Source organism: Theobroma cacao, chromosome 8 (assembly GCF_053813885.1).
Source record: "Theobroma cacao isolate CCN51 chromosome 8, ASM5381388v1, whole genome shotgun sequence".
NCBI classification, from domain to species: Eukaryota; Viridiplantae; Streptophyta; class Magnoliopsida; order Malvales; family Malvaceae; genus Theobroma; species Theobroma cacao.
The window spans coordinates 6,306,255-6,324,494 of NC_142646.1; the positions used below are offsets into that span (position 1 = coordinate 6,306,255).

The 18,240-nt window shown below is 35.0% G+C and overlaps 3 protein-coding genes across 3 annotated transcripts; 1 reads left to right on the forward strand and 2 right to left on the reverse strand.

Moving 5' to 3' along the window:
• Nucleotides 1–1,964: 1,964 nt before the first annotated feature.
• On the reverse strand, nucleotides 1,965–3,190 carry LOC18592306 (Integrase-type DNA-binding superfamily protein). The gene has a single exon (XM_007018951.3). It carries the CDS (start codon nucleotides 2,935–2,937, stop codon nucleotides 2,287–2,289), a length of 651 nt encoding a protein of 216 aa, XP_007019013.1. The 5' UTR covers nucleotides 2,938–3,190; the 3' UTR covers nucleotides 1,965–2,286.
• Nucleotides 3,191–8,732: 5,542 nt separating this feature from the next.
• On the reverse strand, nucleotides 8,733–14,321 carry LOC18592308 (Peptidase M20/M25/M40 family protein). The gene is made up of 5 exons (XM_007018953.3): nucleotides 13,433–14,321; nucleotides 13,201–13,338; nucleotides 10,735–10,974; nucleotides 10,494–10,655; nucleotides 8,733–9,020 (listed from the first exon to the last, which is right to left on the reverse strand). Exons 1-4 carry the CDS (start codon nucleotides 14,243–14,245, stop codon nucleotides 10,566–10,568), a joined length of 1,281 nt encoding a protein of 426 aa, XP_007019015.2. The 5' UTR covers nucleotides 14,246–14,321; the 3' UTR covers nucleotides 8,733–9,020; nucleotides 10,494–10,565.
• A 1,441-nt stretch (nucleotides 14,322–15,762) lies between these two features.
• LOC18592309 (F-box protein CPR1) lies at nucleotides 15,763–16,884 on the forward strand. The gene has a single exon (XM_018125487.1). It carries the CDS (start codon nucleotides 15,763–15,765, stop codon nucleotides 16,882–16,884), a length of 1,122 nt encoding a protein of 373 aa, XP_017980976.1.
• Nucleotides 16,885–18,240: the final 1,356 nt, after the last annotated feature.

The following is an 18,240-nucleotide window of genomic DNA, read 5'->3' on the forward strand; positions in this document are numbered from 1 at the left end:
GAGAAATAAAAGAAAGGAAAAACAAAAAATCATTAGTGCAAATATGATGATATGTTGTATAATTAATAAAGATCTCCATCATTACTTTCCCCTGCATTATATAAATCAACTTAATTACCTTTGTCTTAATGAGTCCAAACCCATATCATTGTTGTCACGGCCAATGTTGGATCTAACTTGCGGAATAAGGAGCAAGATTCCTTAAAATATGAAAAAGGGAAAGGCAAAAAGGTAAGGATACAGCAATTAATAATAATTAGCCCTCCAAATAAGAAATCAATATTCCTCAATTCCTATTTTGAGCTAATTACTTCATTTGGCATCGGGTTTGGTCACATTCATTCATCTCCTTTTCGGTTTTTGAATATATATACCATTCATGTTACCATATGATATGAAGGGGCTGGGTATGCATTGGTTAAAACAAAATAAAACCCAAAATTTTGTTCTCCAATCTGAGGAGATTATTGTAGAAAATATATAGAAAAGGACCCATGCATTGTGTAGTTCACCAGTTAAATCAAATGAAAATGAGACATGATTCATTATCATAGAATAATTCTAAATGCCATGCTACACTTGACAAAAGAAACAATAAACTTTTGTTTGGACATGCAATATTGCAGTGTCCATGACAATTATATCATATATACTTTGAAATGAACAAAATTAATCAGGACATTAATATATTTAAGAATGGCCAAATCTCAGATTGATTGATCGATGCAATGAACCAACTTTAATTTTCCTTCCTAGTCGGGTGCTTCTCCTAAACCACATGATGTGTTGTGAATTTTCTAACACTTGGGGAATTTCCATGGGCTTAACTTCAACAACAACAGCTTCTTCTTCATCCCTTGAAGAGGGACCATCCAAAAGTAGCCAATACCCATTCTCGATATAGGAAGATGGGTGGGTCCTCTCAACAAACGCAGACGAAAGTGATGAGCAGCGCCCATGCAGAGTTACAAGAGATCAAAGCTATGAAGGGTGGGGGGGGGGGGGGGGGGTTCCAAATACAATGTAGAAGAAATAATTGGGGATGGGACCCCATGCCTTCCGTTGCACAAGAGGACAGGACATGTGCAATCTTGGCTTCAGCCTACGGTTCAAACTTCAGGCACTTGATCAGGTTCACATATTTGTCCCAGAGTAATAATTTTACGAATGACCTGACCTATCCATCTTTTTTTTTTTTTTTTTGGTTGAAGAACTCGACTTGACATATCATTTTTTTGTTGCATCTTATCACAAATTAAGACCCAACAAAGGAGGTTTGTATTAATTTCTAATTAATCAGTTCTTAAAGATAAACAAAAAATTTGGGAGTCATAAGACAGGACGGCCGATCACAGTGTAAAGAGGCAGTGTTTCTTATTACTATTATTTTTACTATTTTGTTCTATAGGAAAAATCCAGGGTTCATGATGGTTTGAATCCGGGCCTATCCCAGCATCCGCTAACCAAGACAATGGCTGGGGGTCAGAAAAGGCCATCATCATGCTTGAAATTTGTTAACTGCAAAGATAAACTTAATTATACGATTTCCCATACGAGTTTACAAGTTTCTGGACAGCCAAAAGTTACCGTGGCCAAGTACAGGTTATGTGTTTCTTCTGTCTGTCTACCGCCTACTGATGAAAGATTGTTAGTTTTTGTCATGCAACCTGGATAGTTGAAAAAGCTACATGTTATATACCAACATCCAAATCTAATGTAGATTTAGATGTTCTGGCCCATTAATGGAAATTACTACGCTCTTCTTTATGGTAGATAGTGTAAACTGTGAATTTTTTAATAAGAAACCGCAACTACATATGGTTTCAAGTTTCAACAATCTCTACAGTTTGTTCCTAGTGACACAGACATTTTTTTTATTAAACTAAATAAACTGGCCGGTCCCCCACACTTTCCAAAGGCCTGTGAAAATAAAAGGAATAGGAATAGGAATGAAAACCCTAAGATAACATGTAGAAGCGATAATTCTTTTTTTACTTATTTGTTCCATTACAAAGCTATGATCATTGATAACATTGAATATGACACACTTTGCATAATTGATACATAAATTAAATATGTAGAAATCCCCACATGAGATTCCAAAAAAATGTTTCATCTCCGTGTGAATTTCTTTTTCCTAACTCAAAAATAAACTAATATATGAATTTTGGTCACTGTCAGTAACATCTTCAAGCAACAATTTGAAGATCATCAATGAATAGGAATAGACAAAAAGAATGGTGTAATGCCTTGACTTTGTTTTTGCTTTGAATTAATTTTTTTCCCTTAGCAGAAACTCCACAGACGAATATCACCTTCCTCATAAAAATCATCGATCATCGGAGGGTCAAATGAGGCTAAGTTGAACATCTGATCAATATACTTGGGAGAGTGCAGGCTGTCAAAGGAGTACCATGGTTCCATCATAGAAATAGGCTCGTCGTTAGCCACAAGAGATTGCATTAGTGACACATCGTCATCAACTTGATCAGATGGGGAGGAGGACATTGATGGGGAAGAGACGGATGATGATGATGATATGGAGGGGGGAGGTGGAGATATTGGTGGGGTGGTGGCATTGTCAACAAAACTATTTGCAGCTGCTGCAGCCACTCTTTGTATTGACTTAGGAGACATAACGGTATCAGGAATGTAATGTGAGGATGTAATGGGGAAGTTGAGATTTGCTGAGGAACCCTTGAGGCATAGAAGTGCAGCATCATAGGCTCTAGCAGCTGCTTCTGGTGTAGAATAAGACCCTAACCATATTCTTGTTTTTTGATTTGGAGCCCTAATCTCTGACACCCAGGATCCCCAGCTCCTCATTCTAACTCCCTTGTACTTCTTTTTTTTGCAGGACGATGATGATGTTGGAGATGTTGATGATGTCATTTGCTTTGATGGCTCTGGTTGGAGCTTGTGCTCAGTCTTCACCATTGGCAAGGAGCTATCAAGAAAGATCAAACAGTAGAATACTGAATATCAGTCTTCAGTTAATTTGCGATCAATACTTTGGCGAGCAAATGGTAAGCAGAAAACTCAATCAATGCTTTGCTGGGGCTGTCTGTACGTGTTGACGAAGGTTCAATGCTTTGCTGAGCAAAGGATTCAAATGCTTTGGTAGCTTTTGCTTTTGGTTCTTGTTCTTTTAAAAGTGATGAAAGGAATGAAATGAAAAACTGATGGTGGGGAGAAAGAAGGTTGTTGGTATTTATAGATGGGGGACTTGAGTTTTTAAAGTTGGAAGATCCCTTGGTCAATCAATATGGCTCCACATATGAACATAAAATGGCTGACAGATATTTCAGCTTTATATAAATGGAAAAATAGACATTACTTGCCTGCCTTTGAAAAATGTCTTACTGCTGCTCCATGGTAAAACCCCAATCCCCTGTGTCTGGTGTAATAAATATTTTCTATATACCAAACATGTGCAAGAAAATTTTAGTGATTAATTAATTGCGGAGAAGAAATGTCAATTGCCAAACCACACTCAACCTACTTGTTGATTAGACGAGGGAAGATTGAGGAAGCACAAATAGGTAGTACATTAACAAATTACAGCTAGAAAGCGTTTTTGAATAATTCAATACCTCATCATTGTAGACAAGTTACTTGTTAGACTTTCTGCGGATAGATTTAACAGCCAGGGAGATCGAAAAATCTAACATGCTATGATTTGAAAGTTGTTACAAGTGAAGGATTCAAATTAATATTCAATCTGACTTTATCTGGAGGCATTTAATTAAAAGGACTAAGAGTTCAGCTTCAAAGTCTACAATTAATTTCCACAACCCTGGCTAGCTAGCTGCATGCTGTAACTTGTAATGGAAACGGCAGTTGAATTGAATCTTATTGCGCTCAGGAACTCAAAAGACTGGCAGAGAAATCTCAATAAATGAAATGGCTGTTTCTAGAGTTCCTTGACTTACCTAGCAAGTCACCCCCACCCCCATTTGACACCCAGCAAATACACAATAAAAAACTGGACCAAGTAATATATAATTTACCAGTTTTTCTGTTCATATCATATCCATATATTAGGCTGATCGTATCTTGTGAAAATAGATTATTTATGGCAAAAACCATTTGTTTATTTGATAGACTAATGTGAGTTGGAGAGGAAGGAAGAGAGAGAGAGAAACATAGGATTCTTCAGAGGCAACTTCCAGGATCTGCAGTGACATTATTTTTAATGAGCTTTTTTGGCTGGGCTGTGATTCATAAAATTAAAAGAAAAACAATTGGTATTAATTAAGTATTAACACAACACTCAAGAGACGCGCAGTCTAAATAGTAGTACTAAGCCATTCGCCACTGCTTATATATAAAAACAAAACAAAAAACAGAGAAGGAGAAAAAAAAAACCAGCTGTTGCTGCTCTGTCTCGCAGCTCTAAAACCGCGTCTCCTGGTCCTCATGAAACTGCAAAACTCTCACTCTCTCGCTTTAAAGTATGTAGAGATCAATTAATAAATAAATTAGGAAAAGCAGACACATCTCTCAACCGTTTCACGGTATTTTGCTTAGCTGCTTACGCCTGCACGATTTGACTTTGTCCCCAAGTTTCTAACCTCGCTCCTGCTACTCCCTTTAAACACTTTTTTTAATTCTTTGAGAAATTCGAGGGGATTCTCTTATGGTACGGCGAAACCAAAATCAACTGCTGGTCTACTACTGCTTGCTTTTTTTTTTTTTTCACTCTTCTGCTCAGATTTAACTCTTTGGAAAATGCCCGGGGCACATGCGTTGAAGTTTGAAACACGCCTCTTTTAAGGGACAAAGTACCCTTTTCTAAGTTGGGCCAATGGACCGTAATACGTATAGTTGATTAGTTTCACACTTGGGGATGGATGAGCCAAAGTTTGTGTAGTAGGATGCATTTGCTGCAGAATGTGTTTTGTCAACTTTCCAGCACACAGTTGTTGCCATTGTCAGGCAAATGGGCAATGATGCCTGGCAACGTGCAAAGATTGCCTCCCCCCCCAAAAAAAAAGAGTACACAAAGTTCCAATTAAAGGGTCACCAAAAGCAGGCTCTTTTGACAGAAGGATAAGAAACTGTTTGTAATAATAGTGGCAATAATGTGGAAATGAATACACATTCTGATAAACAGTAAAAGAGCAACACTCCATTTTGGTCATGACTTGCTAGTGTTCTACTACTACTTTCTAATCTGCATATATCTTATGCGTTAAAAATTTCACATTCAAATATTTCATAAAGAAAAGGGCCATGACAGACACAGAGAGAGATATTAGTATTTTGTACACCAAAAATGCTCTTTCCAATGATAATTCATGTGTGAAAAGAATACTGTCGTCAATCCGTACAATGCTGCTTCTCTCTACCCTCCTTCCTTCCCATTGCCACACTTGGGAACACACATAATAAAATCTACAAAATTTGCTAATTTAGAAGGCATCTGTTTCTTAAAATTAGAGAGCATTGTCGTAAATTAATTTTCGAATTATTATATATAGTATATGTATTCAATCAGGTGCTGCTGCTGGCACTCCAATTCGAGATAAGCGACATGCATTTTAAAATAATTTTCCTTCACATGTTCAGGGCATCCTCCCTCATTTCTTTATCTTAAATTTGTCAGCAATTTTAGGAATGAAATAATGGCTTAGTTTCTTGGAAATGAGAAGGAAATTTCATTTCCTTTATTGACCTGCGCAGCTGAGATGGTGCACTGCAGTTTGCAGCAGCACAAAGACTATGGTTCAATTCTAGCCTACCAGCAAAAAACTGTTGAATCCAGTTGGAAGCGGGAGCTTTTTGTTTACTGATATTAATGTTTTGGGCAGTGTTATACCAAATGAGCTGTTCCAACTCTGAAAATGCTTGAAACTGGATCATTCGACTTTCGGATACGCGGTCTTTTGCTCTTTAATCTTTTGTTTTTACCCTTTACAGTATGTCTGCATCTCTTTTTCGTTACTCCTACGGTAGAAAATCACATCATACCATTCATTTGCAATTTCAGAACACGCCATAGACATATTTGACATCCTGCAATGCAACTTTCTTTCATCTAATTCTACCTATTACTAGAGCTTAACATTTCAGGCTAACTTTGACGGATGAAACAAATGCACATGACAGTTAAACATAAAAAATCTTAGGAATGAGATGTTAAGTATGTTTCGTAACTCATTTTCTGTTGATATTTATAGGATTTTCGATCCTTTTTTTATGATTTTATAGTTTTCCTTTGTACAATCTCTCAAATCAAATCCTTTCTCAGCACAATTCAACTTCCTTATTTTCATGTCCCAATCACATCCACTCCAACATTTTTGTGTATGGATGCCAGCAAAAGAAGGAAGAAGGAAAAGCTCGTCTGCGGCCACCGTGCAGTGCAAGAAAGTCTTGTTCTCTGATGTAGTAAGGCAGATGTACAAATTTGTCCTGCAGCTTTCTCTACCTTACAGACTCACACTCAGGTCCCTACCTGATATAATTAAACAGCAATGCCATAAATGATGATTCACGCTTCTCCTCCTTTCAAGTCTCATCAAATATTCTATCTATTCGTGAGATTATCTTTATAAGATTTATTCTCTTTGATTGCTTAACTGGCATTGACGTTGCCGTACCCCATAACCTTTCCGTACCGGATGCATCGAGGAAGGTGACAAGGAAATAATGAAATCTGCATTAAAAAGGACTTGAGCCTTAGCCAACTGGAAGTAGGACCAAATTGGCAGTAATCGTAGATCACAGTCACTTTCTATGAATATTGAAATGGGAGTGAATGGGATAAGGGGGAGGATGGGCGAAAGTGCGAAGAAGGTTTTCAAAGGTTGAAGTATGTTGGATGATAGAGAGGCAGGATCCATGTGGGTTAGGGCCTTGGAAAGAATCGAATCCTTCCTTTTCTTTTGATAAGAGGATAGAGAAACTTCCTGGAAAATAAGGTTTCATGAAGGTATCATTATCAAGTCTACAACAACCACCATATCCAGAGTGATGGCTTACGTAACGCTTATACTAGATACGTCGTTTCTTTAGTCTGTGTAATTAATAAACAATCCATGGGGTAAGGGAGATGTTGACTTGAAAGCTGGAGAACAAAACCCTTCATGGGATGTGTAGATATCTTTATTTTATATTTACTGAAAAATATGCAGTTCAACAACTTCTATTTGCATCATAAATACGGGCAAATTGTATAGAAAAAATGGAAAATGTGATAAGAGTTAATACAGCTGCATCCCATTGATAGAGCAGCAAGACCTTGAAAGTTTTGACTGCCCCCATGCTGCAGAGAACTCTGTTTTTCCTGTAACAAGCGTTCAACCCCTTGTATGTTTGCCAGAGAGATGTATCCATTTTTTAATTATTATAATAATAAAGAAACTGGTCATTGTATGGAAAATTGAAGAAGCCAAGCTAGGAAAAGAGCCCAGGGAGAAACTCCAACTAGTAACAAGATGAGACTTGACGAGAGCACAGTATTCATTCACGAAATGAATAGATGCTTTCCTTTTTAACTAATTTAGTTTATCCTTTCATAATCAAGTGCATTACATCCAGGACATTGACCAAATTAACTATTTATTTTACTAATTATCCTATTCTTTTTTATCAACTTGAGTTGTGCTAAGAATGCCATATTTGTTTTTTTTTTTTCCTTTTTTAAACTTTTAAAAATTTCCAGTGTTGATTAATCCTTTTGCAGAACATAGAATCTAGCTATAAGAGATCAGCATGTTGATGATTATCCCTTAAGCTGTCTCATTAGTAAGATGAGGTATTGTTTTAGCTGGAACACACTGATGTAGCAGGTCTGATTAGTTGATATTTGTAGTTTTACAGCTTGAAAATGTAATGATTAGTTTATATCTTCCAGCTTGAAATTGCTGCCTATAGTTTGTTTTGAGAAATGCATTCAACATTTCCACTTAATTGTAATTCAAGAAAATTTTGTGCTTCATAATAATTAGTTGTGGTAGATAGCCCTGAAATTTTATGATTACTAATTTGTATGACAGAAGGCCAATCTACTTGCTCTGTTTTATAAATGATGAACACAATCGTTGATCTGGTGGGACAATACTGCAATTTATTATTATTATTATTAATTATTAATTATACAAAGGGTAATATTGATTTGAACTATTGATCCCCAAAAATCTTAGTTTATTGATTGAACATGAATAAGAAAGCAGAAATTAGCTTTTGGTTTCTCATTTTCTGGACCATAGGCCCTTTACTTCATCTTTTCGTCTCTGCAGTCAAAGGTGACTGTTGTGAAATGCAATTTTCTTGAATTACGATTTAACTATTGTCATAAATGTTCCTATTGCTTCGACCTAGCCTACCGGTGTGAGAAATGTCCCTAATGCTCTTTGATTTTTTCCATAAGCTTTTCAAGTGGGGCATGAAGTTGTTAACATCAACAATTCAACCTACAAAAGATTGGTGGTTGTAGTTTTATTCAGGTGTGCAACCCAAAGTCAGTACCCTACATTTGTAAATTGCCCTTCAAACTTAAGACTTCATTACGAGTGCAGACTTTTTAATACACCAATACCTTCAGAAAGTCATGAATGATCAATGCATTGACAGGTACCATTGTGTTGTTTAGTTATTCCAACCATGCAGACAGAGACAGATTAAATGGACAAAACCTTTTGGCATGTAAAATGTTATCTAGCCACGTTATATATGATTTTCTTTTAAGAGTTGAACCTCTAACTTGTCTTTGCCTTGAATTCCCCTTCACTGAACTATACTTAACTCCACTGCATGATTCAGTGCTTTGAAAATCAGTTCAGATTGGTGCATAATACAGTGTTCTGAAAGTACATTTCTAAACAAAATGGGTTATTCGGTGGCTCATAAATTCGTTCAATTTTTCCTCTCTTATTGAATACGCGCAGAGCTCATTCAGTGTCCTTTCAATGCTCATAAAGCTTTTGGAAATTACATGATGGGAAAAGCACTTGACTTGTTCAAAATCCAACTTGTCTCCATCTGAATTGGTGCAGAAGTCAATAACCTGAAACCTGAAGCATTTCAACCTGAAATGAGTCCAATTTCTAATACTATGAAACCAACACACAGGAGAACGAAAATTATTCAAACTCAGAATGGCTCAACTTGAAATTCGACCCTAGTCACGGATTGCCAACATACAGATTCTAATTGAAATGTAATCCACATAGACAAGAGATGAAATTGAAATTACAAACTATCAACCATACAAATATCTAAGTTAGAATCGTTTTTTAATCCTTTTCTAAGCTAATGCAAGAGAAGATGATCCAGAACAGAGGAAATATTTTAAGAATTTATTTACTTATTTTATGTTTCATGGGCTCAATTGTAATTTACCTCTATCTTTAGGATAACTATGTTATTTTTGTTTATTGAGGACTAGCATTAGAAAGTAATCTAAAAAAACCAATGTTTCTTCAATTTCCAGTGGCTTTCAGTTATGGAGATAAGAAAAATTAAGATAGAGAATTAGGATTTGACCCTCTCCCCTCCCATCTCATTCTGGCTATTTCCCCCCACTAATTCCTCTGTTTCTTCCACTTTTCCGTCTGACTTTCCTCTTTTCTCTCTCTTCATTCTCGTGGCCTATTCTATTTCTCCTATGTCCTACATCACAAGCACGTTGATCATTGGAATCATTAGATCAGTTTTCTCTCTTCTACTTTTGTAACTCCTTAGCTCTCCGCATCTCCACTTTTAAATCCTTCCTACCAAACATGTAATCTTAAAGACCAACAATGTATTATGCACAAAATGCAAGCTAGGAGTATCCTAATTCTCTACAAAATATGCTGCTTCTTCCTCGGAAAAGAAGAAGAAAAATGGTTTTATCCAAAGCACGTGTTAGAAGATTTTATTTGTAGTATGCACCCAAAAAGCATGTAGGTGTGCACATCAAATTTTAAATTCAGGGTGTATGAGTTTATATGCAGGAGACCTCATATATAATCAATATTAAATACATTTTATAACTCAAATAGAACATATATCGATTCCAACAATTGCTTAACTCAGGCAGAACACATATGTACTCCACACATTAAACAACCAACATAACCCTCACTTATTAAAGATGGTAAGACAGAGTATAACAACCAAACTCCTGCACCTACAGCATTCCAACAGCAACCACAATGACCAAAAAATAGCTGTCCATGTGCGTAATAGATTCTACGATGAGATTCATGCTATATTAAATTTTGACCATTCAACAACATCATGTACATCTTGTTTCAAGATTACAAAAGTACAAACTAGGCATTTGGAATATCAAATCTAGATTGGTAGTGCTCACATGAATCTTTACTAATTGCTTTATATGGGTAAGATTATAGTTTGCCGGTCTATATTAGAGAAATTAAACTATGATTTTGTGCAATGTACATAGCAACATGCAACATGAGATACTGTTGTGAACAAAAAGAATATATATTGTTAGAAGTATTGCAAAAAAACAGCAAGAAGACAATGGTTGATCATACCATATTACACTGCAACCATGTTGAGTTCAGCAAATGGTAAATGTCTACCACTAATTAAGCAGTTGAAGGCATCTAATGAGATTTTCCCTTAAAGGAACTCAGAGAACTTATTATAGATTCGTAGACTTCAATTCCTCTCAAGTACACAGTATCTTTCAGGAACTGCAAGACAGGAGCAAGTATGAGAAATAATGATGCTTAATAGTAAGAAATAAGATAATATGCTGGCAATTTGTCCAACCTCATTATGGTCATGCAACAAGATGGGAGTGTTTGTCATTGGAGAGAAACCAAGAGTAGGAATTCCTCTTTCTCTCATGAATCGTGCATCAGTTGTTGAAGCTAAAATTTCAGGCCTTGAAAGTTTTCCTCCAACTGCCTCAATAGCTTGCTTGAAGACAGGCCACCAGGGATTTGAATTGTTTGTCACTGTCATTAAAGGGCGGCCCATGTAATCTCTTATTGGCCCTTTCTCAATTATCTGCCAAATCAGAACATATTCAGTTTAATTAGCTTCAGAATGGTCGGCAGTGTAAACTTGAAACTTTATTAATAGCAAACAGCATCACTCATCATCTCTGTATCCATAACAGAATTTTGGGCCACCAATACATAAACTTGTGCACCTTAGCCGTCCTCCAGTTATGCCTGCTGTTCCCAATTGGAGGTAACCCCCCTAACCTAATAGGAAATGATTATTCCTCATGACAAAACAAGGACCAGCCTCCTTACTCTTGAGTGATAGTTTCATGCAGTGTAATACTAGGCTCGTCCCGCTAGACAAGGTTAAAAAATTTCAATGAAAATTGATGAAAGCAATAGCCACATGAAGGCTTAACTCTTGGCTCTTCCAGTTAGACCAGGTTAAAAATGGAAGTTTCTTAAAGAAAATAGATGCGGGGCAACATCAATTAATATGAAGAACGAAGCACACTAAAAACCACTTATCACACACTGAATTTGGTTTCCTACAAATTTTACCGATGTTTCCTATCCATTTTAAGCATCAACTAAAATGAGATGACATTATCACCAATCAAGAATATTTGACAAGAATAACAATGACAGTAGATAGAAGATCTTACTTGTTAACACTTTTATTTTGTTGGTCATTAACTCTTAGTGTTGATCTCAAAAGGTTTTACAGGTGATCTGTCAACACTCAACTAACTTTTTGCAATGAAGCCAAGGATATAACGAAGTCCCAACTAATCTGCTGATAAGCACAAGTAGAAAAAACTTCTATTGAACTGCCAATTGAACAAGCATATACTAAGGCACTGAACATTGAACAGAACAGGTCACACCATAGGATCTATCATCTCTGCAAAATGAGGGCTCTCCATATTATATATATTTAGATGTTACAGAGACAACAAAATAGTATGCTGACTTTGCATATACAACTACCGTTAAACCTGTTATTACCAGCACTCTAAAACAAGTCATTGCACATGCATATTGACTAGGTAAGCAAGCCAAAGTACAAAACATTGCAGGCTTTTAGAATCAAGAAATACGAAAGCACAATGCATCTTGAACTGACAATCAACAGTCAAAACCATTGTCAGAATAAATTTGAAAGCAAAACATAAGTCAAAATGCAACAAGAGGGTTTAATTTTGCAAGTAAGATGTAACTGATTCTTATCAGCATGATTGTCCATACTCCTGTTTCAAGACTGCAATGGTATAATTTTCACCCATCAGGAGTAAATACTGGACAAACCCTTTTTATTGCTATTTCACAATTCTCTTAGGTTTTTTCTAATTTTTTAGGAATAAAAGCTTTGCTCTGCTATAGCTAGAAAGGTGAGTACTAGCAGTGCCTATATTCATCAGAATTTCACAAAATATGTATGAAGACTAACCACTCCAGGGATGATGAATGAAAGGAAACATTTGCAGATGTATAAATGATGAACCAAGCATGGGGCAAGATATATGTTACTAGCTGAGTACAGAAATAGCATCTGAAGTAGCAGCGAAGAATATGATTGATCACATTGTATAGGTTATTTGAGTGCCAGGCTTTAACATTGCATTAATATTGTTGGATTTACATGCCAATATTAAATAAGTTAGGATTCAGTAACTCATTTCAAGTGCTGTTAACAAAGAAGAAGCCATTGTTTACAAAATCTCCGGGCATTCTAAATTACCAAAATCACAGCCTGCCTTAGAAAGTTCATCCTAACAAACAGGCCACAGATATAATGCTAGACAGACTTTCTTTAAAATGCAGGAATCATTAACAAATGGATTGATTACTCTGCATTATCTTAAAGCCTGGCTTCTATGAATTCTATTACAGTAAGTTGCCAGTTGCCATGGACAGATTTACGAGAATAACTCAGATAATCAGACTTCTTGAAAAAATATAAAACCACAATCATTCTGTATATCTCTTAATGCTCCCTTCAATTATGGAAAATTAAAACAATAGATGATCAAGTAGCAGCATAACTTCATCTGGGCATATCATGAAAGCACAATAACCACCAATTGCAAAAGAAACCATGCAGTACTTTAGAAACAAACAAATGTCAACAGATGCACATAGAATTGATTCCAATTGAAACAATCAACTATATATTTTTTTTGATAAGCTGAAACAATTAACTACTAATTGCTTAAATCAACACCATAGCTGCAAACCATCAATAAATTAATACAACCACAAATATGTACTGAAAATTACCCTTTACCTCATATGTCATATTCCTTCTGGCGGGCCCCCATTCTTCAGCAATTCTTCTCTTAATAAGATCCGGATCAACCGTAGGAGGCAACCTAAGATCAAAACCTGCCTCTGCCTCTGAAGGTTGCACATTCATCACAAATCCCTACACACAAAAAATCCCCCCATTATCAACACCATCGAAAAATCTACATTAGCATTTACTGTATCAAACACACAAATATCAGAAACTAACTCACACTTGGGGAGGGTATCCCAGCCTTCAAATAAACAGGATTAACCGAAACCACCTCAGAATTCATAGCTTCCCCAGCTTTAATAACATCAAACTGACTCTCTCTAAACTTAGTAATAACTTCCACACTCTTCATCAGATTCTCCATTGCCCCATTATCATACATCCTGGAACCATGTCCTGGAGCTCCACTAGCCTTTATTTTAAGTCCCCAAGGTGACCTATCAGCGTAAAACACTCTAAACTCGTCACCAGTCGAAGCCTGCCCTTCATCTAAAACGAACCCAACATTCAAATCTTCAAACTCCCTGGACGTAACAAATTTAGCACTCCCATCAAACCCTCCAATCTCTTCATCAGGAACATAAGAAATATGAACAGTTCGTAAAGGAATAAACCCTCTAGCCTTGAGGTTGCGTATCGCTTCTAAGTATTGCATGGCGATGCATTTGTCGTCTTGAGCACCACGCGCGTAAATTTTACCGTCAGGGGTGAGAGTGGCGGCGAAAGGAGGGTGGGACCATTTGGACGGTTCGGCTGGGACGGAGTCGAGGTGGGAGTTGAAGAGGACGGAATGAAGAGAAGGGTCGGAGGCAGGCCATGTTAGAAGGAGAACTGGTTTCGAAGGGGTCAATTCGAGGGTTTGGGATTGGAGGCCTATGGAGTTGGCTTGGGAGACCAGGAAAGAGATTGGGTCGGCGTAGTTTGGGTTGGGATGAGCTGTGTTGAATTGAAGGTAACGTCGGAAGCGAGCTATGGGAGTGTCTTCTTGGGAATGAACTGAGAAGAAGAGGAGGAAGAAAAAAATGATCGGCATGGTTGGGCAGTGAAACAGTGGCGTGACGACGAGTCAGCTTCAAGAGATGGTCAAAGGAGAGGACCAAAGACTTTGGAGTTCTGTTTGCGACTAGGGATCCGTTACCCGAACCCGTTTACAATAGTTGAATACAATTGCTGTTTCAGGATTCGAACCCAGGCAAAGCAGGAAAGCACTTAATTTCTCCACCATTCAGACAAGAAATTCCCTTTGCTATATATTGACAAAATAATGTATTTAAAATATAGTTAGTTAAATAACTAATCTAATGATATGAATAAATATAAATAAAAATTTATTAGATTATTAATTATGTTTAAATAATATAAATATCATATCATAATATTATAAAGGAATATAATTATATTTTTTTATTAATTTAATTAGTATTTAATATTATGAAATACGTAAAAAAATATTATTGTATATGTATACAAATTCAAATAATTGGATACTTATGAAAAAAATTTTAATAATTTTTTAATCTAATCGAGTTTTTAAACGGGTTAAAGTAATTACAGGGTAGTAAAAATGTAATAGGGTTAAGGTAGTTAATTATTTATAAAGTTAGGGTTCAGGCATCTCAAAATTATAAGATACCCAACCCGTTGACATCCCTACTTGCGACTAAAGAGGAAAGTTACTACTTACTAGTATTGGTGTACAACACATGCACTTCTCTTCTAACGTAAAATCTCACTTGTCATTATTGTTCCATGATTTCGGTATAAATCTTGTTTCTCAATTGCACTACTTACATACTTTTGATCTGTTGTAAGAAAATTGTCGGGAATACTTTACATTAGAGGAATAAATGTGTCGAATTAAGATTATATACTAAGAATGATTAAAGGATATATATTAAGTTTTACATATATAATAATAAAAAAATCAAAAATTAAAAATTGATTGTCGCCGACCACTTAGCTCTGTCAATAATAGTAATTGTTATAGTGAAGATTAAAAAAAGTATGAGAATCTTTAACATGAGATCTTTTAAAAAAGAATAAAGAAAATTTTGGAGGTAAGGATAATAGAAAATAAGAGAATGAAAACTATTTGATATTAATTGTAGGAATATTTTTTCTGAAACAATTATTTGTATGAAATTTAAAGAAGAACAATATCCATGATTAATTGTGATATCTTATAATAAAAATAAATTTAAAGAAAGGGGGCAAATCAAAGTGTCTGGCAAATAATTAAATTGAAGTTCATGACAATTAACAGAATAAAGGCGGTTAATTTGATATATATAGTAGATAAGAGTATTATTAATTTAGGTCTAATGAGTCTTCAACACCAAATCAAGCTAGATCTCCTGCTCCTATAGGGTTTAGTTAAAGAAAGTATATAAACATAGTCTTCCACACCTAATCTGACTGCATCTCCTATTCCTTATAGGATTTAGCTAAAAAAAAGTATACATATAGAAGTAATTAAAATCTTGTGCTGTATATTCTTTGTACGCAGCCCTTGGAAAATTATTGACAATCATGTCAAACCATATAATTCCCATGGATGCAGTGAGCAGCATATTGAGTCTCCTTCCCGTCAAGAGTCTTCTTCGTTTCAAGAGCGTGTCAAAGGAATGGTGTTCGTTCATCAACGAGCCCTATTTCATCAAACTCCATCTCTCTCAATCTATGCAAACCAACAAGTATAATCGCAACATCATATTTAAAGAAGTAGAATCCGGTAAACTCATCTCTGTTGATTTTGATTCCATCAATTTCCAAAACCTCAAAGCAATCAATCACCCATTGAAGCATCTTAGTGGATGTGGTGCTGATGATGATTATGGAGATATCCAAGTTTTTGGTTCATGCAACGGATTACTTTATTTAATCAATAGAAGGTATAGGATAATTGTGTTGTGGAACATCTCGACAAGGGATTACAAAGTCTTACCGGATGAGTCACTGAAAGTAACAAGCATACGGGGGGAGATTTGGTACTTCTATGGTTTCGGGCATGACTCGATCAATGATGATTACAAGATAGTAAGGGTTGCGCAAGAGGTTGACTCAGTAAATCATACACTTATAATTAGTGAAGTAAAAGTTTACAGTTTAAAAACAAATACATGGAGAAAGGGTGAAGAAATCCCTTATTACTTTCGTAATCGTTCAGTAACAGGTACATTTGTTTGTGGGGCTTTACACTGGCTTGCAGTTGAAGAAAGAGAATGGGAATGTCCCAGCAGCATCATTGCCTTTGATGTTGCAACTGAGAAATATCGGCAAATAGAGCTGGTCGACAACATGGAACGCAATGCATATAGCGTGGTTCCGAGGGCTTTACAAGGATGTCTTTGTACAATTACGACTTGTTTCAACAACGAAGTTAATATATGGGTGATGAAGGATTATGGGGTGAAAGAGTCCTGGACAATACTGCATAGTTTCCAAGGAAGTATATCTTCGGCGCCTCATGTATACCCTTTGAGGCCTTTGGCTTATTCAAGAACCGGTGACCGACTGCTACTACACCACGATGGTTTATCTTTTTTATGGTATGACCTAAAAGAGAATCAGTTCGAGGAGGTCGACCTTCTTCAGTTGAACAATGTTAAAACCTTCCTTGTGGAGATTTGTGTGGAAAGCCTCGTTCAACTTGGTGAATCAATTAAAGCATAAACAAAATTAAAGATTGGAGAAGAAGAAGATGGAATTTTGGTGCAAGATTTTTGTTCTTTTATCTACACTAGGATGGTACCCGTAGCTACGCTACGGAAAATATCATAGAAAATATTGATTATGTTAGAGTGGATTTCAATTTGCTACCTTTAAAAGTGTTTGTAGAGAAAGTAATATTGTATTAGTCAACTGCATGAATGTCCGGTTTTTACTGATAGATGAAAAAATAAACTGATATTAATTGAAAATAATTATTTGTTCTGTTTCAATTACCGAAAATTTGCACCTACATATATGATTATAAAACAGTAAAATATTAAGAAATGAGAGAGTATATAACATATACTATTGACAGATTAAGATAAACAGTTATACAATATAAAGGAACCGAATAATATAAAGATCTTATCAATATAAAATAGTTACTAATTTTTAGTATTATATATCTTTTATATATAAATTGAATAGCTAAAGGTTATCAAATTCAATTGATTTATTTATTCAATGATGACTGTGTGCCATGTATATTGAGAAATGAGTAGGCTTTTTTGATTTTTTTTATTTTGTTCAACGAATTGGATGGATGTTTATTAGAATTTAAACATTCATGTACAAAAGATGTGTCTATATACTATAGATTCAAATTGATGCAGAATAAGAGAATATAGATAAAAAATAATATTAAATTACAATTGATAAATATTAAATGAATCTATCTTATAAACATTAAAAGTTAGAAATTATTGTCTTCAAATATTTTTTACTAAAATAAATAAAAGTAAAAAGGAAAAAAAACCCTTCAAATGTAAAAAACAATGTAGTTTTTACGTAAGATGTAAAAAAAATTAATTTAATTAAGAATGACAGATGTCAATCAATTGACCCAATCAATTATCCTACTTTTATCTAATGAATTGGATGGATATTTATTGAAATTTAAACATTTATGTATAAAAGATATATTTATATACTATTGATTCAAGTTCATGTAGAATAAGAGAATATAGATAAAAAATAATATTAAATTATAATTAATAAATATTAAATGAATCTATATTCTAAGCATTAAAAGTTAGAAATTATTATTTGCAAGTATTTTTTATTAAAATAAAAAAAAATCCTTCAAATGTCAAAAACAACTTATTTTTGACATAAAATGTAAAAAAAATTAATTCAATAGAAAACGAAAGGTCAAAAAAATAAAAAAGTGTTCTAATTGAATGACACTTATCATTCAATCGAAAACTCAATTGAAAAAAATTGAAATATCCTACTTTTATATATATTATTATATAAATAAAAGTAAAAAAACAAAAAAAAACCCTTCAAATGATAAAAACAACTTATTTTTGACAT